The 21,216-nt window shown below is 49.8% G+C and overlaps 2 protein-coding genes across 3 annotated transcripts; both read right to left on the bottom strand.

Moving 5' to 3' along the window:
- Positions 1 to 826: 826 nt before the first annotated feature.
- On the bottom strand, positions 827 to 6,876 carry LOC144266364 (membrane-spanning 4-domains subfamily A member 4A-like). Of its 2 annotated transcripts, XM_077819822.1 has the most exons (8): positions 6,805 to 6,876; positions 4,503 to 4,626; positions 4,089 to 4,199; positions 3,575 to 3,631; positions 2,752 to 2,907; positions 2,229 to 2,351; positions 1,733 to 1,854; positions 827 to 1,009 (listed from the first exon to the last, which is right to left on the bottom strand). In XM_077819822.1, exons 2-7 carry the CDS (start codon positions 4,560 to 4,562, stop codon positions 1,768 to 1,770), a joined length of 594 nt encoding a protein of 197 aa, XP_077675948.1. In that variant the 5' UTR covers positions 4,563 to 4,626; positions 6,805 to 6,876; the 3' UTR covers positions 827 to 1,009; positions 1,733 to 1,767. The 2 variants fall into 2 exon arrangements, with proteins under 2 accessions (XP_077675948.1, XP_077675949.1); XM_077819823.1 differs by lacking the exon at positions 4,503 to 4,626 and having other exon boundaries at positions 6,805 to 6,874.
- Positions 6,877 to 16,014: 9,138 nt separating this feature from the next.
- Positions 16,015 to 20,960, bottom strand: LOC144266729 (membrane-spanning 4-domains subfamily A member 4A-like). Its single transcript, XM_077820216.1, has 7 exons — positions 20,868 to 20,960; positions 20,338 to 20,455; positions 19,657 to 19,767; positions 19,030 to 19,086; positions 18,767 to 18,916; positions 17,139 to 17,261; positions 16,015 to 16,739 (listed from the first exon to the last, which is right to left on the bottom strand). The coding sequence occupies exons 2-7, from the start codon at positions 20,395 to 20,397 to the stop codon at positions 16,692 to 16,694; spliced, it is 549 nt and encodes a 182-aa protein (XP_077676342.1). The 5' UTR covers positions 20,398 to 20,455; positions 20,868 to 20,960; the 3' UTR covers positions 16,015 to 16,691.
- Positions 20,961 to 21,216: the final 256 nt, after the last annotated feature.

The raw sequence follows: 21,216 nt of genomic DNA, 5'->3' as shown, positions 1-21,216 counted from the left end.
GAATCTCCATTTTTCACCAGGAAAAAAAAGGTTGTGGATAAAAAGTTTTGGCCAAAACCTTTCACCCCTCTCTACTCACACTAGTAATTCCACCAACTCTACCTGGTTCCTTCTTATATGTGGGTGTCTAAGACTTCTCTGCCCTTTTTCCTGCTGTCCCTGTAGGGCACCACCTCTCCCCAGTAGGAGAAAGATGCAATGTCTCCTATGAGTATCCCCTCACAGCGGGGATACCAGCAGGGCAGGTGACTGGAGCTGATGGGCTAACACTCCATGTTTTCATTCAGCAGTGAGAGATTTCAGGAGACTGTGGCCGCACGCCCTCACAGCATAGACCACCAGCACCACAGTAGCTCGGCCTCTGTTTTCCTCCAGGCCTTCAGCTGATCCACCCAGCCTTCAACCCCTTCCGGGCTGACGTGACGCAGCCCTAGCTAGGTCACATCAATGTTCCACCACTTCCAGGGCAACCAAAGTCCAAACTGAACACAAAGAAACAAAAACTCTTCCCTTCCCACAGGGAGGCTGCACTAAGCAGCAGTCTCCCCCTCTTCCTGGCCTCCACCAGCCTTCTCTCTTTCTCAGTGAGCATGTCAGATCTGCTCTCCTAGCCAGCCAGGCAGCAACAGAGCTGGGTTCTCCCTTTTTAGCTCTTCCCTCAAAGACTGACACCTGCACAGGTGTCACAGGGCAGGGCTGACTGGGCTCCGATTAATCCTTTCCTGACTCCTGTGGGGTCTGTAAACCTCATCACAGAGAGAAACAAACCAACCAAACCACGAGCAAGGTGAAACTGGATTGTTTATTTTTTTGAAGAAGGGGGTGTTCTACATGTTAAGAAACCATCCTGCGGGGAACGGCAGCACACCTCAATCAGCCGCAAAGCCATTTCTTTGGAGCAATAATGCATGTCATGATCCATGCCTGCAGCTTCGCTGATAGACCTACTCATTAAAGCAGGAGGAGATGCCCCTGGTAGACTTCTTGTGGAAGATCAAATACCAGGACTCTGTAATCGAGCAGAGAAAGGCATAATGAGAACCGATGGCTGAAAGCTGAAGCCAGAAAAATTAAATTAGAAATTAGGCACAAATTTCTAATGGTGCATACGATTAACAGACTACCAAGGGAAATGATGGATTCTCCATCTCTTGATGGTTTCAGATCAAGACTGATGCCTTTGTGGAAGAGGCTTCAGCTGAACACAAGTTATCAGGCGCAGTGCAGTGGTAACTGAGTGACATGCACTGACCAGTGTTATACAGAAGGTCAGAGTAGATGATTTAACGGTGCCTTCTGGCCTTAGAATCTATGGCTCCATGAATCAGAGAGTTCCAGGTTTCAGGGAGATGCTTTCAGATAACAATTACACATCATGGGTGAAGCTGGGTTCAGAGCTTGGTTGAGGGAATCCATAACATGTGCCAGGCTCTGGGCTGCTCTCTAGCCCACTTCCTGTTAGCTAGCTGCAGGGCCCGTCAGATGGTGCTATGCCATCCTCTCCCCATCCAGGATTTTGCAGGACAGGCCCTTGGCTTGCAGGACATTAATAGATTTTGGGGGGTGCTTGCGCCATGGCGCAATGGTGCGGCAGCTCAGCAGGGGACATGTGAGCAGCAACAACACACAATGGCAGTTAGCAGGGGTTTTCCACAAGGGGGATTGATGGAGGGAAAGCAGAGAGGGTGAAACAGAAACGCCTCTCACTGAGGGGCACGGGGTAGCTGCTCACTGAGGGGGGCTGTCGGTCTCTCCACCAGGGGACACTCATGCTGTGGGTCCCTCTGACACCACAGGCTCTGGCTCCGCGGTGGCCTCATGGGAAGCAGGCAGATTTGTCAGGGTAGCGACTGGCTGGGAGCAAAACACAAAGTCATGGGGTGAGCAGTGATGGCTCAGGAGGGGTAGCCTTGGCCGATCACCTCCTAGCCATGGGCAGCTGCTCCCTGGCCTGTCTGTTCATTGCTTTAGTATCTCCCTGCCCTTATCCAGGCACAGACATAAACACTTCATAGACACCCCATGCAGCATCTGCTCCCATCTGCCTCTCAGTCTTACCCCTTTGCTCCCCTTCTCTACTCAGCCACCCTCTGCCTGTCTCCCACGCTCTCGCCATCTCTGCTTATCCCCCCAGGGTCCATCCCTACTTTCCTTCCATCCCTTTCCCCCCAGCTCTCTGCGTTAACCCCACTCCTCCGCACATCTCCCAGAAGCAGCGGGGTAGTTACCACATCATCGGCAGAGTTTTGGCGACACACTGCTTTGCACCCGAAGGCTGCCAGGGCAATGGAAACGAAGAACCCCAGCGAAGTTAAGATCAGGATGATGACCCGCATGCCCGTGCAATAGTGCTGGGAAACAGAGCAGGAGATGGGGAATCACAGACAAGCCCCTGGACTCAGCACAGATCAGAGGAACTAATGACTGGACAGCCCTGTTTGTTTCCGTTGTCCATCCCCTGGTAGGAATGGGAAGGAGTGTTCCCTGCAGTCTATTCTCATGTCCTGTCCAGTTCCAGTGAGTCAAGCTCCAGGAAGCTGTCAACAGGAGGAGGAATTCCAGGAATTAATGAATCCCCCACCTACCCCAAGAGACAGTTCCCAGGGGGACAGAGAAATGAAGCCCAGGCCTGAGTTCCTCAGGAGATATATCCCCTCCTCCAACTCCCATCCCTCGTCCCATCCCCCAATCACAGCCAGCTGGCTGCCCCACCATTGCTCTTCTATAGCTCTCCAAGGAGGAGGCACCCACCAAGACCTGGTACAGCCGCCTGCAGTGCAACCTGTTGCTGGAAGGACACCGGATGTACCGATTATGGGGATCGTACACCAAGTCCACCAGGTAGAATAAGTTGATCACGCCCACCACCACCGTGCAGATGATGTCAATGACCAGGCAGGCTTTCACCTGGAAGATGAAGGGAAACGGTTGTCACTGCTAGGAAGCACCAGGGTGCTGGAGAGTAGGAATGGGGGACTGCCAATGCTCCTGGACAGATAACGGCTGTAGTCCTAAACCCCAGCGTGCTCCCCTAGAGTCCTTCCAGTGTACAGAGGGGAGCTGCCCCATCAAGAGATCACCTCCTAGCACAGCCCCTCTCTAGATCCATCTCACACTGACATATGGGCTTGGCCTCCTGTCCTGACTTGCCCTTCCCTCCCAACTAGCTCTGCCTTGCCTCTCCTGAGGACTGGGCCAGGATCACCTCTTTCTTCCCCAGGGCTGCCCCATGTCCTGGCTCTGTCCCCTGGATCTGCCTATGGCTCTATGTCCCCTTCATGCAGCTGGGCCTTGGGTACCCCAGCTGCCCCTACGAGCACCACTACAAATGTGGTTCACCTCAGCCACTGCTCCTGGCCCATCCCTCACCAGTGGCTTCCTCCTCTTCTCCCCACCTCACCCTCTGACAGAATTCCCCAGTGCAAGGCACAGCTACCTTGGGCCTCATAGCCCCAACTGGGCCAGAGGGTACAGTCCCTCTTAGGAGGGTCGCTTGTCTGGGGAGAGGAATGAGGAGGGATGTGACCAAGCCCTGATGCAGCCCTGGGCCAGACTTTATCAAGAGGTTACTCACCAGAGCCAGGCTGTGGGCTGTGTCTGCAGCCAGAGTGATGATGCCGGCCAAAAGCAACTGGAGAGGAAAAGAAAATAATCAGGAGCATCGGCAGAGCTGGGGTGGAGAGGGACTGGAATAGCAGGAGGCTGCAGGTTAGGGGTATTGGCAGAAGTGTGGGTGGGGGGAACCCACGGCTGGTATAGCAAGAAGGCTGTGGGTTGGGGGACATCAGTAGGGCTGGGGGTAGGGAGAGAACCCAGGAGTGAGATAGCAGGGGTTGGGGGTCAGGACTGAGAGGCACCAGCAGAGCTGGGCATGGAGGCTTAGGCAATGTGTCATTCATAGAATATCAGGGTTGGAAGGGACCTCAGGAGGTCATCTAGTCCAACCCCCTGCTCAAAGCAGGACCAATCCCCAATTTTTTCCCCAGATCCCTAAATGGCCCCCTCAAGGACTGAACTCACAACCCTGGATTTAGCATGCCAATGCTCAAACCACTGAGCTATCCCTCCCCCCAAAGCTACCCCTTTACCAGCACTGCTGAGTAAAAGTGGACGTGCAGCTCATCCCTATAGACGCAGGGGGAAATGGCCAAGAGGACACCAAAGGCCATCTGCAGCAGCCCCACCAACAGCAAGAGGGCCTGCAAACGGGAAACAAACCTGCCATCAGCATATGGCTCTGTGCGGGGGCAGGACAACCAGCAGGGGGCAGAGACAGGCGCCGTGTCCAGTCACTGGCTAACAGGCAGCGGGGTCTGTCTGACAAGAGGATCCCAAAGACCCCAGGTGCTGTGCAGGGCTGGCAGAGAGCATGAGGCTGGAGCAACAAGGGGATGAGCTGTGAGATGGGGCAACAGCTTTGTGTGTGTGTGTGTGTGTGTGTGTGTGTGCGAGAGAGAGAGAGACTCTCCAGCCCTCAGCCACCCTCCATGCACGTTGCTCACCCCCAAGACTCTGGGCTGCCCCTGGAGGAACCGCTGCATCAGGGGTCCTGCTTCCGACATGACAGAACCCAGCCTCTTGATATAGACCAAACTCCTCACAGGCTCTGGAGCAGGAAAGACAGCCCTGTGGGTGCAACAGGGACTGGGTCATGGGGTGCACTGGAATGCAAAACTGCATTATACCGTTCAGCTGCTAGGCGTTGCCGTGTGGAATATACCTTAGTTAAGCCATTCCTGGCAGTGCATGAAAGGATTTTACAGCAAAGATGTCTCTGGGAGAAAGGCTCTGCAGCCAGTCCATATCTGGTACAAGATCCTGACTTGCTTATGGCAGCTCAGCAGCCTAACATGCACAAAACGTACACAGGGCATGTAATGATAGCAGAGACTTTGGAGTAACCAGTTACCCATAATGTTGTATGGGGGAAATCATTATGCAGGGAGTCGTATTTGGAGCCGAGCCAGCAACACTTATCTGTACATTTCTCAGCCACAAACTCAGGAAAGTGTTTACTGTTACTCTCTGGTGTCTTTTCTGGTGTTATAACAGCAAGTTGGCAACAGCTATTACATGGTGTCAGAACAAAACTGAAAGTAAGACTAGAGGAGAATGAATCTGGAAAACACTGGACCAACTAAAGCCTCCAGGAAAGTTTGCATTTGAAGGAAATGCAGCAGAAAACTGGAGAAAATGGAAGCAAAGCTGTACGGCACTGGGAGAGGCACAGACAAAAGGATGAGTGGCTGCAAACAGCATTACTTCTTCCTGTGGCAGGTGAAGAAATGAGAGACATATTTAACACTTTTCCATTTGATGATGCAGTAGATTAAAAAAAAAATCAGGTCTTAAACAGGAAGTCTGAGGCATACTGTCCACTGCCAAGAAATATCCCGTATGAGACTGGAACACAGGTTTCACTAGAAGTCAGACAGATGGGGAAAATATAGACTAGCGTGCGACTGATGGAAAACTGGCAGCACAATCCTCCAAATGTGGAGAACTGTGTGACTCACTCAGTAGAGACCCCATTGCGTGTGGTATTGTGTCTGACTCTGTGCGAGTGAGTTTAACCCTTGAATGTGCTGACGTGCAGATGAAAAGGCTGCAACCACAAGTGTCTTGAGGCCATTTTCAGAAAACCTTTTCATAGTACTCCATCAAGGATTCAAAGGTGGTTGCTAATACTCCAGAAATATCAACTGGAAGTTGGATACAGACCAGGGAAAGAATTAGTAATTGCTGACACTTTATCCAGAGTCTACATGTTGCATGATGAAGGAGTAAGTTCAGAGGAAGCTGATGTTGCACTACATCTGATTAGCTTTTATTTTGCCTATTGCCAAACAGAAATTGAAGGAATTTCAAGCAGTTCCTGCAAATAATGTTGTTCTGCAAACTATTTGGCAAAGAGTGCCAGACAATAGATCTGTAGTACCAGAGTTTATTCGTGTTATTGGTCATACAGAGAAGACACAAGGCACACATTTTTAACAGTGCAGGTGATTAACCAATGGAACAAGCTGCCAAGGGAAATGGTGGATTCTCCATCTCTTGATGGCTTCAAATCCAACCTGGAGGCTGTTCTGGAAGAAGCTTCAGCCAAACACAAGTTACTGAGCTCCACACAGGTGTAACTGAGTGACATTCTGTGGCCTGTGCCACACAGGTGGTCAGACCAGATGATCTAACAGTCCCTTCTGGCCTTTAAATCTAGGAATCCATGAAAACCTGAGAGCAAGCCAGAAACCTAAGAGCAATTGGAGATCTTATACCACCTCCCTGCAACCCATTTAGTGACAGCATCACTCCCATGGCCTGCTAACGGAGTTCCATGTCCTGACCCCATTAAGAGCCTGTCTCCCTCGCCTCTTCTCTCTCACTTTTCCACCCTCTCTATCCCTCTGTATTTTCCCCTTTGAATTCATCCATTCTCTCTCTTTCAGTCTCTCTGTCCCCAGCCAGTGCAGCCCCTCCTTAGAGAGGCACCCCTGGGAGGATCAGCCTGGTCCCTGTGGGGGAAGCCCCAAGGGACGGGGGAACAGGCCTAGTCTCTAGCTAGGAAGCAAGTGGGAAGCAGAGGATAAGGAAACAGATAAGGACACAGATTTTGGGTTCCCAGGGTGGGAGACTCCTCTGGCCAGGGATCCTGTCCTGCCCCAGAGGGTCCTTCACCCTACTCAGGCCAGCCACCTCTCCTGCAAGTGATCCAGCCCCAAACCCCTCATCCCATCCACTGCCCTCATCATTGTCCCCTCACATACCCAGCCCTGCCTGGGACCTGCATCTCCCCCTGGCGCTCACCTGTGTTGCTCTATCTCAGCACGGGGTGGGCTCTCGACGTGAGTGCTATTCACCAGCTCTGCGCCTGTTTCTCCTGCCACTCCCCTGCCAGACCAATCCGATCCTCCTTGTCACATTACAGCCAGGACACCCCTTCCAGGAAATGTCCCAACCTCCCACAGGGCTGCCAGATGCTTACCGCAAACAAGGGACTTTCAACATCGGGCTTGGTCTGCTTCCCCACCCCCATCCTCGCTCAAGGATCTGTAGATACTTAGCACATCAGTCTCCCCCAGGAGTCATGGGAGTGACCCATCCACAGTCCCCATCTCGCCCATTCCTCCTTCAGGAGACTTCCTCCGGCCTTAGACCCAATGCAGGGGCAGCTTTCCCTCTCCTGGAAAGGAGAGTGAGGTGAAATATTTGGCCTGAACCTTCTTCTGGTGAAAAATGCAGATTCAGATCAACTGAAATATTTTGCAAATTTGTGTTGAATTCTCCAAATCAGAGGGGGAAAAAACCCTAAAAATTTCCGAACAAAAATTGAAAGGTTTCAACTTTACATTTTCAAAACCAGACTTATTGATTCAACACACCTTTTCATTTAAAACTGAACTGGTCTCCTTTTTAAAAATTAAGAAACCCTTAAAAAATAATAGCTCAAAGATGAAACAACATTGGTTATATGAAACTTTCCACTCAACTCTAAATGATATTTTTCTTGACTTTATGGTTTGCCAAAAATGTTGAAATTATTTTTGTTGTGGTTCAATCAAAAGTGAATCCCCCCCCCCCCCCGCAACATTTTGGTACCCCACAAAATAGATTATTCACAGGGCTCTACTGCAAAGCCCTTTCCAGCCACAGATTTTGTAGGGGTGTAACCCCCACTTCCCAAAAGCACATATGCCTGCTACATACTCCCACTGATGGGTTAGGCTTTAAGCTCACTCCTGCCATGTGAGGCCCACTGGCCGACCTGAGCTGGCACAGAGCCTATTGGGTTCTGCATCATCACCAGGATTGGCAAGTTCCCATCACATGGCCAGAGAGAAACAGAATTTGGCACTGCTCGCTTGAGAGGGTCCAAACTCTGCTTGAGGTGGGGGTGGGGTTGATTGTTGGACAAGCATCATTCTTATGTCAGTGTACAAGACTTGACTCACAGCAGATGCACCCCCTCATGGGTGGGCAAGGTGTAGCAGGTCTTTTGTTTCTAGTACCCCATGTCCATGGTTGCTCCAGTCCCACTGTGGTTCATATCTTCTCACAACTCAATGAGGTCACGTTTTAGTTCCACCCCTTTTGGGGTAACAAAGTCCAAAAACTAATATTCCCACTCCTTGAGTTTGCTGTGGGCCCCATGGTCCTTATGTCAGAGCTCTCAAAACTCTCTACCCTCTAATGTCAAGGCATGTCACACAACCTTCATCCTCCCAAGGTCTGCTCCCTCAGGCTCCTTGTTGCTACCTGCCTGGAGTTCTTCCTAGAGCAGCCTCTTTTCCAGGCCTTCTCCTGCCCCCGTAGGCCAAAAGCCTAATGGGAAGAAATTGTCTAAAGTAAAATTGTACTCCATTTTGCTTATTTTGCCATATACTCCATTTTGCTAGCTTTGAATTAGTAAGAAGAAATTGTAGCCTTGAATTAGTAAAAAGAAATTGTTCTGAGTTTATTCTTTGCTGATTGTGTTAACATTTGTTCTTAGAAGGATAGGAGTTTTATGGCTGTAATTGCCTTATTTACTGTTTGGTGTGAGTGAAGAATGTATGGTAATTAACTGAGAAAGGACAACTAGGCTGGATGGTCAAGAAGGGAGTGGAGGAGTCAAGAGGCACCAACTTTATTATCAATCACCCAGATGGCAGATTGACGACCCTCAAGCAAAGGCACACACTCCAAGGAGGAGGTAAGGAGTTGAGCCAAAGGGACAAGATAAGAAACAGCTGCAGAACCTCCCGGTAACAACTCAAAATAATACTAATTAAGAGCAACTTTGAATACCTCGTGATTGACAGTTCCGGTATGACACAGCAAGGTCGATAGACTTGTATGGGAACTTATCACTATAAAAGAAGTGTGTATTGCTATGGGACTTTGGGTTCGTTCTGCATCAACATCAGAGCTTCGAACACGTTCGACAGAGGCCCAGCTTCCCTCCCTCGTGTGCAGTTTCAGCTGGCCACTGGAACTGACCGAGCAACACCAAGGACTGGTAACTTTAAGATCCAGCTGCAGAACCTTTTGGAGTGTGAGTGGAAGCATATGCTGATTTCAATGCTTAAATTGTACTCTCAATAAATGTGGCATATTACCTTATCCCCTTTAAAAAGATTCCATGTGCTTCTTATAAGCATAACACCCCCACCTCTTGAAGTTTACCCTTCTCTCAGGACCCTCCCCCACCAAAATCCCAAACCAAAAGACAAATGTAAACCCACTTCTGTCCTCCCTAGGCTTGACCTTGTGTCTCTTCCTCTGTTGAAATGCTCCAGGGTTCTTTTCCTGGACGTTCAGAGCCTGCCCTATTATCAGGGCTCACCACCACAGCCTGCCTCTGCCAGCCTCTTACCCGACTTCTCTACTCAGAAAAGGATGCCAGTGCTACCTCACTCTCCCCCTGGGCTTCCCCCTTGACCTTCCTCATCTCCCTAGTCACCCATCCCCAGAGAGGGACTGGACATTCTTTCCCTCTGCCCCAGCAGCCTCCTCCTAATCTGTGCTTCCTTTCTTTATAGTCACCACTTTGCAGCTTCTTCTCCAGCTGGGCTCCATCTTTAATTAGGCCTGCAGGGGCAGGTAGATGAGTTAATTATCTTCATGCCAATTAACCCTTTCAAAGCCAAGATGGGGTATTTATCCCTTCACAGCTGGAAAAGCTTTTCTGAGGAGGAAGGTTTTGGAGTGATCCCCTGTGGGAGTTGGTTCTGTACCATGTTCAAAACAATGACCAGAGTGGTCACTTGACTTCAGTGGATTATGGGACATTTCCGGAGGCCAATCACAGCACAGAAATGCAACACATCACCATACTAATACCCCGGTGCTCCAGCCTGGGCACAGAAAGCTCTATGCTTGTCATGTAGGTGGATTACCAGATGCGCTCCAGCTGCAGAATCCAGGCACTCTAAGTGCCTTGCCATTGTGGATACCTCAGGAGTTAGGGCGCCTGGGGCTGATTTAATGCACTCTAACTTGCAAGTGTAGCCAAGGCCTAAATCTCTGGCACTTCCTGACTGAATGCAAAACTCAGCATCTGTAATATGCCATTGGTACAGATGCTTAATTTTACCATGACAAGATTGTATCAGTGATAGCCCAGTCTCGGTTTTCAAAAAAACCTTTCATGCTGTGTTCATGCAACAAAAAATAGTGTCAGCTTCCAGGCATTGATTGGTTAGTTTGCTTTGATCTAGTCTTCTTAGAAACAGGACCAAGCCCTGGTCTACACTAGGAGTTGAGGTCGAATTTAGCAGCATTAAATCGATTTAACCCTGCACCCGTCCACATGACGAAGCCCTTTCTTTTTACTTAAAGGGCTCTTAAAATCGATTTCTTTACTCCACCCCCTGACAAGGGAATTAGCGCTGAAATTGGCCTTGTCTGGTCAAATTTGGGGTAGTGTGGATGCAATTCGCCAGTATTGGCCTCGGGGAGCTATCCCAGAATGCTCCATTGTGACCGCTCTGGACAGCACTCTCAACTCAGATGCACTGGCCAGGTAGACAGGAAGAGGCCCACGAACTTTTGAATCTCATTTCCTGTTTGGCCAGCGTGGCAAGCTGCAGGTGAGTGCAGAGCTCATCAGCAGGGGTGACTATGATGGAGTCCCAGAATCGCAAAAGAGCTCCAGCATGGACCGAACGGGAGGTACGGGATCTGATCACTGTATGGGAAGAGGAATCCATGCTATCAGAACTACATTCCAGTTTTCGAAATGCCAAAACATTTGCCAAAATCTCCCAGGGCATGAAGGAAAGAGGCCATAACAGGAACCCAAAGCAGTGCCATGTGAAACTTAAGGAGCTGAGGCAAGCCTACCAGAAAACCAGAGAGGCAAACGGCCGCAGCGGGTCAGAGCCCCAAACATTTGGCTTCTATGATGAGCTGCATGCCATTTTAGGGGGTTCAGCCACCACTACCCCAACCCTGTGCTTTGACTCCGTCAATGGAGATGGAGACAACATGGAAGCAGGTTTTAGGGACAAGGAAGATGATGATGATGAGGTTGTAGATAGCTCACAGCAAGCAAGCAGAGAAACTGGTTTTTCTGACAGCCAGGAACTGTTTCTCACCCTGGACCTGGAGCCAGTACCCCCCGAACCCACCCAAGGCTGCCTCCCGGACCCACCAGGTGGAGAAGGGACCTCTGGTGAGTGTACCTTTTTAAATAGTATACATGGTTTAAAAGCAAGCATGTTTCATGATTAATTTGCCCTGGAATTCACGGCCAGTATAGCTACTGGAAAAGTCTGTTAACATGTCTGGGGATGGAGGGGAAATCCTCCAGTGACATCTCCATAAAGCTCTCCTGGATGTACTCCCAAAGCCTTTGCAAAAGGTTTCTGGGGAGGGCAGCCTTATTCCATCCACCATGGTAGGACATTTTACTCCTATGTTATCCTTAGGAGAGTAATATCATTCATGGTCACCTGGTTGAAATAGGGTGCTTTTCTTAAGGGGACATTCAGAGGTGCCCGTTCCTGCTGGGCTGTGTGCCTCTGGCTGAATTGAAATGTTCCCCGCTGTTAGCCATACAGTGTGGGGAAGGAAGAGGAGGGAGGGGTTAGCCATGCGGTGGGGGGAGGCAAAATGTGACTTTGTAATGAAAGCACATGTGCTATGTATGTAATGTTCACAGCAAGGTTTACCGTGAAAGAAAGAGTGTACCCATTATTCTATAAAATATGTCTTTTTAAATACCACTGTCCCTTTTTTTTCCTCCACCAGCTGCATGTGTTTCAAGGATCACAGGATCTTCTCCTTCCCAGAGGCTAGCGAAGATTAGTAGGCGAAAAAAACGCACTCGCGATGAAATGTTCTCTGACCTCATGCTGTCCTCCCACACTGACAAAGCACAGATGAATGCATGGAGGCAGACAATGTCATAGTGCAGGAAAGCACAAAATGAACGCAAGCAGAAGTGGCGGGCTGAAGATGATAGGTGGCGGCAGCGTGATGAGAGGAGGCAGCATTCAATGCTGACGCTGCTGGAGGGTCAAACTAATATGCTCCAGCATACGGTTGAGCTCCAGAAAAGGCAGCAGGAGCACAGACCGCCGCGACAGCTCCTGTGTAACCAACCGCCCTCCTCCCCAAGTTCCATAGCCTCCTTATCCAGACGCCCAAGGTGGGGGTCTCCGGCCACCCAGCCACTCCACCCCAGAGGATTGCCAAAGCAACAGAAGGCTGGCAATCAATAAGTTTTAAAGTGCTCTTTGGCCTTCTCCTTCCCTCCTCCACCCCCACCCGGTGCTTCCCTTCTCCACCACCCCTCCCGGGCTACCTTGGCAGTTATTCCCCTATTTGTGTGATGAATTAATAAAGAATGCATGAATGTGAAGCAACAATGACTTTATTGCCTCTGCAAGTGGTGATCAAGGCGGGGGGGTAGCTTAATTGGAAGTAGAGTGAACCAACCTGGGGGGGGGGGATCATCAAGGAGAAACAAACAGAACTTTCACACCGTAGCCTGGCCAGTCATGAACCTGGTTTTCAAAGCTTCTCTGATGCGCACTGCACCCTCCTGTGCTCTTCTAACCGCCCTGGTGTCTGGCTGCGCGTAACCAGCTGCCAGGCGATTTGCCTCAAGCTCCCACCCTGCCATAATCGTCTCCGCCTTACACTCACAGATATTGTGGAGCGCACAACAAGCAGCAATAACAATGGGAATATTGGTGTCGCTGAGGTCTAACTGAGTCAGTAAACTGCGCCAGCGCACTTTTAAACTTCCAAATGCACATTCTACCACCATTCTGCACTTGCTCAGCCTGTAGTTGAACAGCTTCTGACTACTGTCCAGGCTGCCTGTGTATGGCTTCATGAGCCATGGCATTAAGGGGTAGGCTGGGTCCCCAAGGAGAACTACAGGCATTTCAACATCTGCAATGGTTATTTTCTAGTCTGGGAAGAAAGTCCCTTCCTGCAGCTTTTGAAACAGATCAGAGTTCCTGAAGATGCGAGCACCATGTACCTTTCCCGGCCATCCCACGTTGATGCTGGTGAAATGTCCCTGTGATCCACCAGTGCTTGCAGCACCATAGAAAAGTACCCCTTTTGGTTTATGTACTCGCTGCCTTGGTGCTCCAGTTCCAAGATAGGGATATGGGTTCCGTCTATGGCCCCACCACAGTTAGGGAATCCCATTGCAGCAAATCCATCCACTATGGCCTGCACATTTCCCAGACTCGCTACCCTTGATATCAGCAGATCTTTGATTGAGTTGGCTGCTTGCATCACAGCAACCCCTACAGTAGATTTGCCCACTCCAAACTGATTCCCGACTGACCGGTAGCTGTCTGGAATTGCAAGCCTCCACAGGGCTATTGCCACTCGCTTGTCAACTGTGAGGGCTGCTCTCATCTTGGTATTCTGGTGCTTCAGGGCAGGGGAAAGCAAGTCACAAAGTTCCATGAAAGTGCCCTTACGCACACAAAATTTTTGCAGCTACTGGGAATCATCCCAGACCTGCAACACTATGCAGTCCCACCAGTCTGTGCTTGTTTCCCAGGCCCAGAGTCAGCATTCCATGGCATGAACCTTCCCCATTAGCACTATGATGCCCACAATGCCAGAGCCCTTGTTTTGAGAGAAGTCTGTGTCCGTGTCCTCATCACTCTCGTCTCCACGCTGACATTGCCTACTCGCTCAGTTGTGGTTTGGCAGGTTCTGGTGCTGCATATACTGCTGGATAATGCGCATGGTGTTTAATGTGCTCCTAATTGCCAAAGTGATCTGAGCGGGCTCCATGCTTGCCATGGTATGGCGTCTTCAAGGAAAAAGGCGCAGAACGATTGTCTGCCGTTGCTCTGACGGAGGGAGGGGCGACCGACGACATGGCTTACAGGGTTGGCTTACAGGGAATGAAAATCAACAAAGGGGGTGGCTTTACATCAAGGAGAAACAAAAAAACTGTCACACAGAATGGCCCCCTCAAGGCTTGAACTCAAAAACCTGGGTTTAGTAGGCCAATGTTCAACCCACTGAGCTATCCCGCCCTCTCATATTCCAGGCAGGACTGAATCTCCATTAAATTTTTCAAGGTGCCCCTGACAGACCTCACCAAAACAATTGTCGGCCGTTGATTTCATGGAGGGAGGAAGGGAGGGGGAGCAAATGAGTACAAAACAAATATGGTCTATTTCTTGTTTTGATCCACTCCATCTGTCTTTTACAACTTGGCTCGCAGCAGACGGTGCAGTAGGACTGCTAGCCATTCTCATCTCCTGGCTGCTCGCCAGAAGACGGTAAAATACGACTGTCGGCAGGACTAAAGAGAATGACCACTGAGAACAGTCTAGATCCATCCTCTTTAGAACCCCCTTTCAGGTAGTTGAAAGCCGCTATCAAATCCCCCCTCATTCTTCTCTTCCATAGACTAAACAATCCCAGTTCCCTCAGCCTCTCCTCATAAGTCATGTGCTCCAGCCCCCTAATCATTTTTGTTGCCCTCCGCTGGATGTTTTCCAATTTTTTCACATCCTTCTTGTAGTGTGGGGCCCAAAACTGGACATGGTATTCCAGATGAGGCCTCACCAATGTCGAACAAAGGGGAACGATCACATCCCTCGCTCTGCTGGCAATGCCCCTACTTATACATCCCAAAATGCCATTGGCCTTCTTGGCAACAAGGACACACTGTTGACTCATATCCAGCTTCTCGTCCACTGTAACCCCTAGGTCCTTTTCTGCAGAACTGTTGCCTAGCCATTCTGTCTCTAGTCTGCAGCGGTGCATGGGATTCTTCCATCCTAAGTGCAGGACTCTGCACTTGTCCTTGTTGAACCTCATCAGATTTCTTTTGGCCCAATCCTCTAATTTGTCTAGGGCCCTCTGTATCCTATCCCTACCCTCCAGCGTATCTACCTCTCCTCCCAGTTTATTATCATCTGCAAACTTGCAGAGGGTGCAATCCACACCATCCTCCAGATCATTAATAAAGATATTGGACAAAACCGGCCCCAGGACTGACCCTTGGGGCACTCCGCTTGATACCGGCTGCCAACTAGACATGGAGCCATTGATCACTACCCGTTAAGCCTGACAATCTAAACAGCTTTCTATCCACTTTATAGTCCATTCATCCAGTCCATACTTTAACTTGCTGGCAAGAATACTGTGGGAGACCATGTCAAAAGCTTTGCTAAAGTCAAGGAACAACACGTCCACTGCTTTCCCCTCATTCACAGAGCCAGTTATCTCATCACAGAAGGCAATTAGATTAGTCAGGCCAAGTCATCACTTGCCCTTGGTGAATCCATGCTGACTGTTCCTGATCACTTTCCTCTCCTCTAAGTGCTTCAGAATTGATTCCTTGAGGACCTGCTCCATTATTTTTCCAGGGACTGAGGTGAGGCTGACTAGCCTGTAGTTCCCAGGATCCTCCTTCTTCCCTTTTTTAACGATGGGCACTACATTAGCCTTTTTCCAGTCGTCTGGGACCTCCCCCGATCACCATGAGTTTTCAAAGATGATGCCACTCAGCCTCCCCTCTAACCAAGCTGCATGATGCATGATGGAAAATGTAGTCCAGCAAGAGAACAAAGCCCATAAAGAAGATGGAGGGCATCATGCTTCCAAACTATAACTCCCATGAGGCACTACAGCAGCTAAGGTATATGCTGTAAATACTGAAGTATCTCAAAACATTTCAATAGCAAATGGCAAAAGGAATGTTTAGACATTTCTGAATTAAAAATTTTCAGAACTTTGTGTTCAGTGAAGAATTAATATTTTGTCCTGATTTAGATGGAAACAAGCATCTAAATGTCAGAACTTCCTATGGGATGGAAATTCCAATGATTGCTCAGCTCTAGTGTATAGAACCATTCTGAAGTCAGGACTCTGGCATCCATCAGGATGGGAAGCACTGCATTCATGGAAGATCATTTTCCTGATACACCAGAAATAGAAGGAACTCTGGGATTTAATTAAATGTTTAATTTGTTTAAAAAATGAAAGCAAGAGACATTTTAGATCAGCAATAACCCAGGTCAAGTTGATGCCTGTGTCTGTCCCTGAAGACACACTCACCAAGCACCACCAGCTCTATTATCCCTGCATACACCCACTTTTGATGGTACTGCCCTATATTAACAGGTCCCATTGGGGGATAATGTACCATCATGTAACGTGGTGACAAAACAGGTCAAATTCAGTCCGGGTGTAAATGGGTGCAGACTCCCTTTGGAGTCAATGTTGGGGCATCTCCCTAGGCCAGGGCTGCAAATGGCCCAGTGGCTTTGTTCTGGTGGATAACCCCATCCTTTCTCACTCCTTTGGAGCTGAGTGGCCTAGGGGCATGGAAGTGTTCTGATCTGTTTGGCCAGTGGACTGTATTTTTGCCTAGCTGGGTACAGTTTTTAATTGTACCCAGGTGAGGAAATAGAGGCCATTTATTGACCAGGGGAGAATCCAGGCCGTTTGCCAGCTGGGTGGAGAAGCCATTGGGAATGGTCACTGTGGCAGGGGAAGGTGGGAAATCTGCCAATCTCTACTAAGGAGAAGGTCTGCCTGGCTTTGCCCCTTGGCACAGCATCCTGCACTGCTTGGGTACTTGGCCCCTCCCCTTGCCATGGGTTATTGCTCACAAGTGAAGCAGCACTTGCTCAGGGCAGGGAAACCACTAGGATCTCCACTGTGGGAGCTGTCTGGTGATGTCACTCAGGCTGGTGGCATGAAGAGGGCCCCTCTCACTCAGGATCTGCTTTTACCTCATGAGAGCTAAGGACAACAATGGGCTGGAAAAGAAATGAAACAGAGCATGCTGAATAATCCATAAGTACAGCAATGATGAAACCCAACCCCCAGGCTGCCATCCTGCTTCCTCCCAGCACCCACCTATCCTGATTGCCCTGCTATGAAAAGGCAATGTACCTGGGAACTTCACCCCAGTCCTTCCTCCATTCTCACCCACCGTCTGTGTAATGATATAATTTATGTGTACTGTATTACTCAGCCACTAGGTGTCTGTGCTGTGTAAAGTTCCAGCAACGCATAGCCTGCAGTCAGCAAGACAGACAAAGCTGAAACTGGAGCTGTATGTGTCTGTAGTTATAGCTATTTTGTTAAAATAAAAATCCCATTTTCCTATTCTCTCTCTCTTCCCCTTCTCCCCTACTCAGCTGCTGTTTAATTACCACATCATCTTCAGAGTTCTGGTAACAGACAGCTTTGCATCCAAACGCTGCCAGAGAAACAGTGAGGCACAACCCCAGAGTCGCTGTGAACAGTGCAATGCCCCGCATGCCCGTGCAGTAGATCTAGAGAACAGACCAGGGACAGAGAGTTACAGACAGACATATCCCTGGAACCAGCATAGAAACTAGAGTGTACAACTACATCCATCCCCACAGGCAGTCTGTGGAGGATGGTCGCTTATACTGCTGCAATATCTTCTTAAGAGCTTCATCCAACCCCCTTGTAAGTGATGCCAGGGACTATAGGAAATGTACACCATAGAAATTCTACACTGTGTGAATATTTAATAGTCATCATTCATTTATTAGTTATGCAGCACCTAATATGTGCTGGGCACTTTACCAGACTACGATTATAATTTAATATTACAGTAGGACCTATAAGCTTGGGATCCCATTGTCCTAAGAGTAGATTGTAAGAGATTATCTGTGTCCCAGAGATCTTACAGTCTAAATAGTCATGACAGGCAAAAGCTGGGAGACCAGAAGGACTGTTATCCCCATTTTATAGATGGGGAACTGAGACAATGAGAGATGAAGTGACTTGTCCAAGGTCATTCAGAAAGTTTGTGGCAGACTGAGGAACTCAACCCAGAACTCCTGGCTTCCAGATCAGTGCCTTAACCATAAGGTTTCTTCAATCCAGCTCCCCTGAGTCCCAGATTGCACTAATTTAGACATGCAGCTTCAGAGGCACATTGCATAAAGTCAGTAGAATTGTTTGAAAACTCAGAATGATCAGACAAATAAAAGTCAACTTGATTTCTAGTAACCTCCAATACAAACGCCAACCATCCTATTCATGTCAGGGGGAATTGAGGGACTATCCCACAGATTTTCCAATACAAACTGGGGTGGGGTGGGAGGAAAAGGAGAATTGAGCAGGATTTTGAAAAAACAAAACCCTCAGAATTCCCCAAAGATATCCAGTGGGGGCTTTAGTGGTGGTGGGCTCCTATCTTGGAACACTGGACCACTGCGACGGCTTCCCATTGGCTGAAATCCAGTTGGAATTCTTAAATTGAGACTAGATCTCTAAGATAGATGCTGCAATTCAACCCACAAGGTATTGGGTTCAGCTGGGCAGAAATTATTGGGTAAAGTCCAATTATTGGGAGAGGAAGGGTGGTCCAACCATCCCTGGCTCTGACATCCATGTCCTGTGTGATCTACGGCAAGTCACTTAGGCCCAGATCCTCATGAGTATTTAGGCGTGGTGAGAGTTTGCCTTTCCCATCTGTAAGATGGAGATAATAGCACAGCCCTGTCTCCCAGGATCCATACATTAAAGCATGTAAGGTGTTCAGATACTACAGTAATGGGGTGAGAGAAAAACCTAAGACATGACATTCTCTGGCCCATGCTATGCGGGTGGTCAGAGTAGATGATCACAATAGTCCACCCTGGCCTTCAGATCTATAGCAACTGAGGGGGTGGAGTGGAAGCCCAGGCATAAAAGAAGATGGAGACTGAATCCCCCAGGATCATATATCTCCCCCAGAAAACAGTCAATGGCCTCCCAAAACAAGGCAGAGCTAGACATGGGATCGGGGGGGGGGGGAACCCACCAGGATCTGATCGTGCACACGGCAGTTCTGGAGTTGGTCCTGGAGGTCACAGGCAAAACTGAGATAGGAGAGCAGGTCCCTCATGTAGAGGAAGTTGATCACCATGACAACAGTTGCAGCAATAATCTGGATCACCAGACAGGCCTTCACCTGGAAGACAGCAGAACTATGGGCAATGCTGCTATGGATCAACATGGTGCCTAAGGGAGTGGTGCGGGGAAGGAGAAAGAAAGAGATACAGAGGAAGAGGATTGATCACTCACCAGGGCCATGCTAGGTGCTCTGTCAGCAGCGATGGCAATGATGCCAGCCAAGAATAACTAGGGAAAGAGTCAGAGCACAAGGAGTAACAGTCAGGGCTTTGTGGGAGAGACGGGTACTCAGCACTAGGAAAGCAGGGCTGGAACTGCAGGGCCTCCGCAGAGCTGCAGGAGGTGCAGGACTGGGATTGAGAGGCACCAGAGTTCTGCATGTGGGGAGCCCAGGGCAGGGGGGCTATAAGTCAGGATTGAAGGGCACTGAAGGGTGTGTGGGTGGGCCAGCAGGGGCAGCTGAGACAACATATTGAATCTATTTCCCTAAGTTAAGTATCCTCTCACCTTCTTGTTCACTGTCTAAATGGGCCATCTTGATTATCACTACAAAAGTTTTTTTCTCCTGCTGATAATAGCTCATCTTAATTAATTAGCCTCTTACAGTTTGTATGGCAACTTTCACCTTCTCTGTATATATATATATATATATATATATATATATTCTTACTATATGTTCCATTCTATGCATCTGATGAAGTAGGCTGTAGCCCATGAAAGCTTATGCTCTAATAAATTTGTTAGTCTCTAAGGTGCTACAAGTACTCCTGTTCCTTTTGAGACAACTCATTCTCTTACCAGGATTCCTGGGAAGAAGTGGATGCCGACACTATCCGTGTAAGCGCAGTTGTCGATGACGAAGAGGGTTCCAAAGGCCATCTGCAGCAGCCCCACCACCACTAGCACTGCCTGGCAATGAGAGATGCTACAGCCATTGGCAAGGGGGCTGGGAGCATCACAGTCACTAAGGATGCCAGTCAGATACCAACGTGCAGGGATGCCATCCCTTGGAATGCAGGGAGCACAAGCCAGCCTTGCTGAGCCAGGCATCAGGGCTGGGGGGGGGGGTGCTGATAAACCACATGGGCATTTGCTTGCCCCCACTCCTCTGAGTTTCAAGCCTTATCAGAAGGGATCCCAAGTAGCCCTATGGGCCAGTGCAGAGCCCATAGGGCTACTCAGGACCCTTAGATGGGTGATTGGAATCCTGGCAGCAGAGGAGCAGGCCCGGGAGAAGATTGGCCTCTTCTTATTCCCAGAGCAGGTAGTGGCACTGCTGGATCCCTGCCCACCTTCTCCACATCCCCCAGGGTGCCACCCTCATCTCTAAGGGATGGCAAAAGAGCTGGGTCCCCACTGCCCACAGAGCCAGGTCTGGGAGCTCTGCCCCAGCTGTTGGTTGAGGGAACATCAAGGAGACCAAGGCAGGAGACATGGGAGGAAAGCCCCAGCTCTGTGTCTCCCTGGGAAAGGCCTCACCCCAAAGACTCTGGGCTGCACCCCGAGGAAGCTGTGTTGCAGGGATTCCAGCTCTGGCATGGTGGCCCCCGGGCGTGGTGACACGGAACAATCCCCGAGTGGACTCCTGCAAACAAGCCTGTGAAGGGGGTAATGGGGTAGTGTCAATCTGAGGAGGACATGGAGCAGACACATCTCCCCCACCCCAGCCGATGCAGCCCCCTTATGAGAGAGGCACCCCAGGAGTATCTGCCTGGTCCCTGTTGGAAAAGCCCCAAGGGAGGGCGAACAGGCTGGTCTCTAGCTAGGAGACAAGTTGGAAGCAGAGGGGACTATGATAGGGGCACAGATTTAGGTGTCCCAGGATGAGAGACTCCTCTGGTCAGGGGGAATGAGGGCCAGGGGTCCTGTCCTGTCCCAGAGGGTCCTTCACCCCCCTGAGGCCAGTCACCCCTTCTTTTAGTGGTCCAGCCCCCAAACCCCTCATCCCATCTACTGCCCTCCCCATTGACCCCCCCAACACACACACACACCTCCCTCTCCACACTCACCTGGGTCTCTCTGTCCTGACACTGAGGTGGGCTCCAGGCTCACAGTGTGGGTTCCAATCACCAGCTTTACGCCTGGTTCTCCTGCTGCTCCCCCCAGACTGATCTGATCCCTTGTGTCTCCTTGGAGGCCTGCCAGGAAGTGTCCCAACCTCCTGTGGGGCTGCCGGATGCTTAGCACAGAGAAGGAGAAGGAGTTTCAGCACAACTCAGCACAGGCTGCCCTGCATAGTCACTGTGCTCCTGCTCTCCCCCTGCGTGGGGAGCCGGAGGCGGGAAGGGGCCTGTCAGCTCCCATCCAGCCCAGGGAAGGTCACAGTGCCTCAGGAGCCAAGGGGCATGGCCCATCTGG

Source organism: Eretmochelys imbricata, chromosome 6 (assembly GCF_965152235.1).
Source record: "Eretmochelys imbricata isolate rEreImb1 chromosome 6, rEreImb1.hap1, whole genome shotgun sequence".
Lineage (NCBI taxonomy): Eukaryota > Metazoa > Chordata > Testudines > Cheloniidae > Eretmochelys > Eretmochelys imbricata.
Note: the sequence above shows the minus strand (reverse complement) of the source record. Positions and strands in the feature narration are given on the sequence as shown.